The sequence below is a fragment of the Pundamilia nyererei genome, unplaced genomic scaffold, assembly GCF_000239375.1.
Source record: "Pundamilia nyererei isolate P.nyererei 1_Seehausen unplaced genomic scaffold, PunNye1.0 scaffold00001, whole genome shotgun sequence".
Taxonomy (NCBI): domain Eukaryota; kingdom Metazoa; phylum Chordata; class Actinopteri; order Cichliformes; family Cichlidae; genus Pundamilia; species Pundamilia nyererei.
In genome coordinates, this window is record NW_005187402.1 from 2,285,844 (window position 1) to 2,295,573 (window position 9,730).

The 9,730-nt window shown below is 41.4% G+C and overlaps 1 protein-coding gene across 2 annotated transcripts in view; it reads right to left on the bottom strand.

The window, feature by feature from the left end:
• The window catches only part of polr1a (RNA polymerase I subunit A), a 36,701-nt gene that overhangs the window by 15,987 nt on the left and 10,984 nt on the right, over positions 1-9,730 (bottom strand). For both annotated transcript variants that reach the window (XM_013908293.1, XM_005719411.2), the window contains exons 21-30: positions 8,008-8,166; positions 7,002-7,100; positions 6,747-6,899; positions 5,459-5,541; positions 4,829-4,994; positions 3,056-3,179; positions 2,642-2,736; positions 2,344-2,543; positions 1,208-1,375; positions 203-338 (exon numbers count right to left, since the gene is read on the bottom strand). In XM_013908293.1, the coding sequence (XP_013763747.1) occupies positions 203-338; positions 1,208-1,375; positions 2,344-2,543; positions 2,642-2,736; positions 3,056-3,179; positions 4,829-4,994; positions 5,459-5,541; positions 6,747-6,899; positions 7,002-7,100; positions 8,008-8,166 (1,383 nt within the window). The remainder of the gene's footprint in view (positions 1-202; positions 339-1,207; positions 1,376-2,343; positions 2,544-2,641; positions 2,737-3,055; positions 3,180-4,828; positions 4,995-5,458; positions 5,542-6,746; positions 6,900-7,001; positions 7,101-8,007; positions 8,167-9,730) is intronic.

Here is a 9,730-nt window from a genome sequence, read left to right on the forward strand (position 1 = left end):
ACACACACACACACACACACACACACACACACACACACACACACACACACAGTGAGTTCCTCCCGCTCATTCCTCACATGCAGCCACAGTTAATGACAGGCAGGATCAGGGAACATGTGCCAGGCAATAAAGATTAGAGGGAGTGAAAATTGGGAAGGTGAATAAATAAGCAAATCAGACGTGCAAGAGAAGTGATTCCTACCTCAGCTAGGCACACCCGGGCCAACTTCTTACGAAGCACTTTCACCCTCTTCAAAGCTCTCTTGTTGTTGAGCACTGGAACGCTCATCATGGGGGTTTTAATGTTGGCGCTGGCCACCATCAGGATCTCTCTCAGACTTTGAGGAGGACACACAAAAAATGAGAAACTGAGGGAAGGTATAGTGGAAGGCTTTGACAGACAAAACAAAAGCCTCTGACACAGGGATGCTGCCAGCAACCCGCTGCACACGTAGTGCCACCCAACCTTAATGTGAGTATGAACTAAAAATACAGTTTACCATTAAAATCATTTTAAGGGTCTGATTGAGATCCAAACCTGTTAGAGGATTTTTAAGTTTTATTGTCATGAAATGCAACTGAGTGATATACTGATAAGTGTTTAATATTTCTGCTTATGCAAAGGTCTTTCTATCATGAACTCTCTGAACAGTCACATCACAACACCACAATGAGTTGTGAAAACAAGATGTTATTGTTAGATTAAGTTCCAGAAACTGCATGTTCTCTCCCCACGAGTGAAGAGCGTGCAGCTAAGTTCCTGTTTTATCTTTGCTTTGCCATGTGACATCACTATACTGAGTGTATAAATAAAGATGCAAGACAAGTGTGGGGTGTGTGAGTCTTGTTGGGCTCTCACCCGTGCACGTTACCTGCTGAACTGTCTGAGTGTCATTTCTTCACCTGAGTGTTTGATAACTGTTCACCCCTAACAAAACCCTTTACAGACACAGCTAACTGGAAACAACTGTAACGTGTTGGCCCACTCCTCAATTTCATTAATGAGTGTGCAATTTTGTCCGTAATTCTATTTTTTCAAGCCGCTGTATTGTTGTTCGACTGGTTCAACCAGCACCTCATGCTTCCTTCGGCCCACACTTCTTTTGAATCAACCAAGTGCAAAAGCTTATTAAAGTGTGCAAAGACTCTTTTAACGGCACTATGACACTGTTGTGCCCCCACATTTGCGATGAGGACGAGTCATTACCGAGGTATTCCCAAAGTGACGTTCATCTCTCCTCTGCCAGCAAAGTGGAAGGTGTTGAGAGTCATCTGGGTGGAGGGCTCACCTATGGACTGAGCTGCCAGCAGACCCACAGCTTCACCTGGGTCACACAGCGAACGCTGCCACTTATAATGCAGCAGCTGGCGAAGGCTGAGGACAAAAACAGAAAGTTATAGCCTGCACAAGTATCATCTGTCCCAGCTGTTTCCAGCTGTTCTAGGTACATGAGCGTAAAAACCCCTTTGTCTATATTTAGCCTCGAATTACACAAAGAAAGCTCTCAGTTTTCATTCACACGTGCTGTCATCACTTTATTTGGTGGTTCTCGTCCTTCGTTTAATTAGAAATGCACTTCTGGGATCTTTCTTTTCGATCAGGTTTTCCCAGGACTCTGTGCATCCCTCTTTAACAGGAACAGTTTTATCAGGCTTTCACATTACTGTGTAGAAATATTTGGACCACTCCTCTTGGCAACCTTACTTTGCTGGTATTTGGCATTTGTTTACACACAGCTCTTGTAAGTTTCAGGCAGACTCATGTGGACTTTGAGCGCTTACCAGCACTTTATCTTTTTTCAGCTGCTCTCTTTTAGATTTGCTGCTGTGCTCTGAATGCTGCTCTGTTGCATAACCCTATTTTGGCCAAACTGTCAGCCTAACCCTCTAAGAGCACTTTGTATACACAGTTTGTGGTCAGCTCGATCACTGCAAGGTGTCCAGGTCCTGTGGCTGCAACTGGAAATGATCACCGCTCCAACACTTTGTCTGATGCTTGTCCTGATATGATGTGTGGCATTTGTGCAGATGCAGCTTTGCTAACCAATGATGTGGTTCTTTTGTAGAGAGAAGAGCCAAACAAGCCTTTTAGTATGTTTCTATCTGAACTCTCATGAACTTTAACATGGTAACTGAAGACTGTAGAGTCTACGATGTCGCTCTTGGGGGTTTTTGCGGTTTCTATGAACATTGCATTCCTTTGCTATGATGTTTCTCTGCTTTTAGATGTGCTCACACTAGTTCATGATCATTAAATGAAGTGCTTTTGATCAGCAAAGCACAGGCATTCTCTAAAACTGTAATAGGTATTTGTCCCCATTTGAATACTCAGACACTGAATACCTGTGTGTGTCCAGTCTGTCTTGGTTCGCAGTGTCTCTGCTCTGCAGGTATTTCTCTGTGATGCCATGAAAGTTTTCAGAGATTGATCCAAAGCAGACATCAGGCCTAAACAGGCCCAGCGATGGCTCCGGGCAGCAGGAGGACTTCCTGCAGTATTTGGATCTGCTAGCTTCATCCAGAGTGTGCCACTGTTGTACAAGCTGTGAAGTGAACAGAATTCAGTACGCTGTTTATTTCGACTACATTGGAGGTCAGGAGTTCACGTTATACAATATGTGCTGAGGAAGAGCAAACGTACCTGCAGCACAGCAGGATTTCTGCCACAGTCGGCCTCTACTTCATCAGTCTTTTTTAATTTTCCCAACTTCTTCTGGGAAAAAAGCAAAAACGCTCCTGGCAGAGATGAAAACACAGAAACAGAAACATTAGTTACAGAGGCAATGCACAAATATGCATGCAACTATTCACTGGACTCTCCCGATGAAGTTGCTGCTTCGACCTACAACAGTTCAAAGTGGTAATTTAGACAATTTTTTACTTTTTCATACAAAAAGAAAAGTTTTACAATCAAACTGTGTGATTGGAAAGAGTTGGACAGACATGTCAACCATCAGCACTGGTCCAAGATTTTACACTCAGTGCATCTCGAAAATATCATTCGGGCAAATATGTGGGAAATAATTTCCCTGCAAAGACAAACATTTTTACATACCACTCCGTGGACATGCTAACTCTCTCTTTGCTTTCCAGCGCTGGATGGCAGCAAAGTGCTTAGTGGCACTTTGAGGGTCTAAACGTGCTAAAATCTCATCCAGGCCCTGCGACCTCCTGATGACCTGGCAGGAAGGAAACACACGTCTCCTTCATTCAAACTGGCATTGTACACAGGAAGTCATTTGCTCTTTGCACATCACTGTCACTTATTGTTGCTCGCCGGCAGACATTCAAGCACCAGCTGCCTTGGTATATTTGTCACTCTGACAATTTTACTATCCTGTTATATCTAAATAACCAAAATCCGGCACACGCGTTTGTAGCCGCTTCAACTTATCGCCTCGAAAGTGAGGAAAGTGTATCTCGGGACCCGCCAGCTGTTTATTCGCTCGTCATTTCTGGAGGTCACTGACTTTGTGCTGCAAATCACTTCTTATGGTGGAGGCTCCTTAAAGCTTTGTCCACGTAAGAAGCAATTTCAGACAGATGTGTTGACCAGAGACCATTGACATTTACTCCCAATATACATGGTGACTACCAATGTGAGCGCAGGATAATCACACATGACAGGTTAGAAAATATAGTAGAAGGTTACCTAGGCAACCGGAGTCTGCCAAGCATTAGCTTGAAAGAATGGCGCAATAAACAAATCAGTTCCTGTCTGCTTTGGCGTTATTTTCTGCCTCTATTCTGAGCGCACGTGCAAATTTTGCATTTTGAGAAGAAAATTATTTTGCATAAAGAAAAGTTTAATTTGAGCAAACAAAATTCATTTCTATGTGCAAATGTATTTGAGTGTTTGCTATTATCCATATACACACACAATAATGTGTGTGCATATGGATAATATATATATGTAATATATATCTGCCACAAAACCAACCAATCACAAGTCTGTGATTGGTTGGTTTTGTGGCACACTTATAACGGCGTACAGAAAGAGTTGAGCGTGCACGGAGGAAAGCTGCTGAGAGCGCGAGCGACACACTGAGAGCAGGTGTGCAGATGTCTGTGAGCACACAGAGCAGAGATCTGAGCGCGAGGGGCTGTTATTGCATATGTATATGGATATTAGCAAACACTGAAACAGACTTCTTGCACGCAGCAATGAATTTTGTTTGCTCAAATTAAACTTTTCTTAGCTCAAAATTACTTTCTTCTCAAAATGCAACATTTGCACTTGCAAATATTTTTACATGCGCTCAGAATAGAGGCACTAAAATAATAACGCCATAGTCTGGGCGCATTCAGATTAATGTGGCTTAGCTTTCTTTTTGTAGCTTCATGCTAAACTAAGCTAACAGTTAACAAATATTTATAGTTTTGTTAACAGCTGGGCTAATACAACAAATCGTCATGGAAACTGCACAGTATTATCTGAGTTGCTGAGCACTAATGTGCTTGTATGCAGTACATATTTATCCCCCACCGAGGCCCATGACCTGCTCCTTCACTATAGCAGTACCAACCACAGAGGGGGGAAGCACTGAATTTGGCTGCGATCTTCCACAGCACTATCACAGGGAGCTGTAATGTGGCTGTGAATCAACAAATGGTTTGTGTGCAAAGTTATGGTTGCGGTTAACAAGTTGTTTACCATCGAAAGCTTTTAATAACTTGCTGAGCTGTACGCAGACAGTACGCAGTTGATGAAACACTGAGCCAGCCATGCGTGTATCATCAGCCATGGCTGGTAAAGTTTAGCTTTGCAGCACTACCTTGATATGTGGACAGTCTCAGAATACCATTCACATCCTCGCTGTGTTCGTACCTCATAGTTGTCTTCTATGAAGGGGAACTGTCTTGGTTGCAGGAACTGAGTTTTGGGGATATCTAGTCCGTCCTCGCCGTACAGGAACTGGACCACAGAGCCATCGCTGTCTCTTACCGTCAGGTCGTACTGCACTACCAAACCCTCCAGATGTTTTATGACACATCTGCAGAGGAAATGGTTTGAAGAAGGCAGAGGGGCAGATTTGCCATATTAATGACCTTACATTGTGTTTGAAACACCTGCGTTTGATATTCTCTGCTGCTCACTTCCACACATTGCCACATGGAAGCAACATTTCCCTCTGAAATCAAATCAACTTGCTTCTCAATCTCATATCAAAACAGGGTTTCTGGTTACTGTTTGTGTTCACTCCAAAACGAAGACTAATGCTTTATCCGACCACGCTGGCATGCAAAGAGATTTACAAAGCTCACAGCAGTGCACATATGAATGCTGTTCAGAAATCCTGTGAACTCAGATTTGAATAATGTTTCATTTGCACAGCACTCATTGCCAGCCAAAACAACAGTGAGTAAAATTCGTATAATATTTGCATTTCTTGCCACAGACAGACACGGGGAGCATTTCTGTGTTTTTTGGGGCTTGTGTTAGTAAAACTTTTGTTACCTCTGCAGATATCCTGATCTGGATGTTTTCACGGCCGTGTCGACCAGTCCTTCTCTGCCAGCCATGCAGTGGAAGAAAAACTCCTGAGGATGAAAGAAATGCATCATAAAGGAAGAAAGTATTCAAATCCTGTGCTGTGCCACTCCAGACTCTGATCAGGTGCCTCATATTTGCCTTTATTATCTTTCAACTGTGCCCAACAGAAGCAGAGTTTACTTTAAAAAAACCATCAGCAGCAAACCTGAACTCTAAGGAGCTGCTCTTAGCAGTGAGGTTTAGCTCTCTCTATAGAGCATAAAATGAGAACAACCGCATTGGGATCCTTTACAGGAAGTGGTCTCGGTGGGTTGAACTCCAGTGGTTCTTTTATGGTATGAGTGTGAGCCACCCTCAATGCATAGGGTCTCTCACAGCACGCCATCACGGCTGAGGTAAGTAATTTCTTAAATGATCCTGAGGGTTATGGAACAAAAACCTCAAGTGGAAGACCCCAAAAAAATTCACCAGCACTGAGCCGGAGGATCCAATTGGCTGTCCATCAAGACACTGGACGATCCTCGACCCAGATTAAGGCCGTTACTGGTGCCGACTGCAGCCCTATAACCATCAGATGGCATCTGAGACTGAAGGGCTTCAAAAACAAACGTCTTCAAAGGCCTCGTCTCCTTGGACGCCACAGAATCAACCGTTTGGACCAAACATGCAACACTGAAAGGTGGCAGAGAGTTTTCTTCTCTTATGTGACCCTCGTCTGTGTGGTAACGCCTGGGTTTTTCAACAGGACAACGCTACAGTACACAATGTTCTTTCAGGAGAGTAACATCACTCTTTTGGACCATCCTGCGTGTTCCTCTGATCTAAATCCAACTGAGAACCTTTGGGGATGGATGGCAAGTTTACAGAAACGGACGACAGTTCCAGACAGCAGACGCCCTTCGTGTGGCCGTCTTCACCACTTGGAGAAACTTCGCTCACCTCATGGAAACGCTTACATCAAGCATGCCGCAACGAATTTTTGAAGTGATCAATAATAACAATGAAGCTCCTCATCACTGAGTTCATGTCTCAACTTTGATTTCTGTTTTGGGGGGTGTACGAAAATGAAAATATGATTTTTTGCCATTTTTCAAGCCGTCTTAAACGTTTGAGTGTGGATGTATCTAAATCTACAAGACAGCTAAATGTTCAAAATATCAAAGTCTACCTCCTTAAGTAACGTTATAAAAAAAAAAACTTCACCTGGCCGCACAAAAGGAGCTATCATGTAAAAGTGACTTTTAAACGTTACCTGTGGTTTGATGCCTGTGAGGAATCTTCCAGAAACAAAGCCTCCAGCACCGGGCGCAGGGTCGTAGGGCTGGAAGCACGGCAAGAATTTCCCAGAGGGCATCAGTGGAGGCCTACGGCCCTCCAACTCAATCTGACCAAGCAGACAGGAAATCTGAAACACACACCAACACACAGGTCAGGACATCTGTAGCTTAACACTATCAAATCAAAAGGAAAGCCAAGGTGAATGTGAGAGCGAGGGGGAGGGCCGTACCTGCATGGTGTTCACTGTAGACCCCTTGGCTCCTGATTGGACCATCAGCTGGAGGTTGTTGTCTGGGAAAGAGGTGTGTAGTCCAACTGGCATACATACCTAACCAGCATACAAAACAACGTGCACACTGCATTAAACCAAACACGGAGTGAAACCTGTCTGAGGGTGTCTGAGTTATAGAAAGGAACGATCTAATGCTTTAGAAGATGCAATTAAAATGGATAAATCTATAATGTTGTTAAAAACAGTCTCAATAACCATTCGAATTCTATTGCCTTTGCTTCACTTATCGCAAGGCGCCTTATACTTTTAAGATGGAAGCAGGAAGCTCCTCCCACACATGAACAGTGGCTTGCGGAGCTCATGAGGTTTTTACATTTAGAAAAGACGAGATATACACTGGCAGGTTCAACCACCAAATTTCTTAAGGCATGGCAGCCATTCCTGATGTACATGGAAACATTTAAAATGACCACCTTATCATGACCAGATACCATATCTCTGTATTGCTATCATAGCTAACTGTATGCTGAATGTCCCTTATACATTTTATTTTTCTATTTGTTTGTTGTTGTTTGTTTGTTTTTTGTTGTTTTGTAGGGGTTTCTTTGGTTTGTTTGTTTGTTTTTTCCTTCTCTATTTCTGTTATCTTTTGGGGTATTGTAAATACTGAACGGCAAACTACTGTATGTTCAATGTTTTGTTGTTAACATGCTGCTGTGACTGAAAATAAAATGTATAAAAACAAAAAAACGAAAAAAAAACCAGTCTCAATAACCAATCATGACAACACTAGAGCCCAACAATAAATCAACTGATCTGATATACAGGATGAGATTAGACGTTTTCTGACATACATTTTTACACATTCAGAAACAAATCAAATGAGTTTCTTTAGACGCTTCCTCTGCATCGACACAGACGTGTGACTGGACCATTAAACCTTCTATTCTTAAAGCAAACAAAGGACGAACAACGTGGCTCTGAAACAGCAGTGACAGGTTACCTTGTTGATATCATTGTTGACTTGGTTTGCCACTTCTTTGAACTTGTGGTCGGCCGTGATGAAGTCTCTCTGGTCTGGGTTGAGGTGAGCATCCTGCCAGCGACTCTGAGCCTCGGCTTGGTCCACATTGGTGGGCAGATTAAAAGCAGCCTGGAGCGCCTGAATGACAAAAAGAAAAAAGGAAAAACAAAAATAATAAAGCACCGAATCTTTAAAGCCACCATGTGGACAATCTGAAAATATGTAGACTTTGCTGCCCCCTATTGGAAATCACCTAATGCAGCAACCACTTGCAGATGATTATCACCATAATGTGAGTGAAGCAGATACAGGGTTCATAGGCCTTTTTTAGGGTCAAATTCAAGCACTTTTTAAGCACTTTCAAGGTCCCTTTTCAAGCTTTTCCAGCACATGCCCCCCCGAAAAAAAAGAATGCATGTTTCAATTCGCATCACTTCAGTAAGACCATGTGAAAATTAAAACAAACCATCCTCGGTGAACTTAAACACCTTTGTTCACCTTTTGTTGAGAAATAGAAAAACGAACCACACAAAAATACTGCAAAAGGAAACGGTCGCCTTATATACATAATGTATAAACTCAAAATGCACATTTCACTTAAAAATTAAGATGTGACAATGTGAACAAATCAACTTGTTAGAGATATTCTTCTCCTGTTGACAAACTGTATCAGCACAATTTATCTAAATTCAGACAAAATTTAAAATATGAGTAGAAAGTGATATTTTTGACTGTAAAAACCAAAAACATGTTTAACGAATCATTTTGATAACTTGAAATGCAAACAGAAATTTTTGCAAACAACAAAGTTATTTGGTATTATTTACCTAAAAATACAGCCAAGGCTCAGACGTTTTTTATGTAACCATTTAAAATTATTTACAGAACAATCAGCTGTTCTGCATCAAATAAGAAGGCACAAAAAAAATCGATATTGTGTAGTATCGTGATATTTTCTTTGCTAATAATGTATCAATACAGGGACAGCAGAAATCGATATTTTGTTACAAAAAAAGTTTTTGTGGACTGGAACTCTGACTTCAGAGCATGTTGATCCTTTTTCTGAGCAAGAATCCTGACGTTCCTTCACTGTCCAAATGTGGTTTTTTTGGCAGCAATAAACATGACAGTTTACTTATTTTAATTTAAGACATGTTTTATTTTAATTAAGTTTAAAACTTTTATTTAATGTAAAATTATATTTTGTTTTAATTTACTTTCAAATTCTTCAGTTGCTGAAGGGGCTGCATAGTTTTCATATTGCATAGTTCAGAATAGCTATAATTGTACCAGATGGTTGCATTCAGTTAAGTTGGACTAGACTGTGGCACAAACCGTTCAGTTTGTCAACAATAAAACTGACTGAAATGAGAGAAAGACTGAGTGCGAGACTTTGATATTAGATCAAATGAATATTGATAAAGTTTACCTTTATGTACAGAATCTGAATATCGCAAAATATTTTTTAAAAATTGCAATAATATCGTATCGTGCGTTAAGTATTGTGATAATATCGTATCGTGGGATGTTTGGTGATTCCCACTAGGGCTGAACGATTATGGAAAATAATCTAATTGCGATTTTTTGCCCCAATATTGCGATTGCGATGCGATATGCGATTATTTTTTAAGGTCTTTGTCTTCTGTATTATTAAACAAAGACAAGCAATACATCATATAGTATGGCCAATACTATATTACAT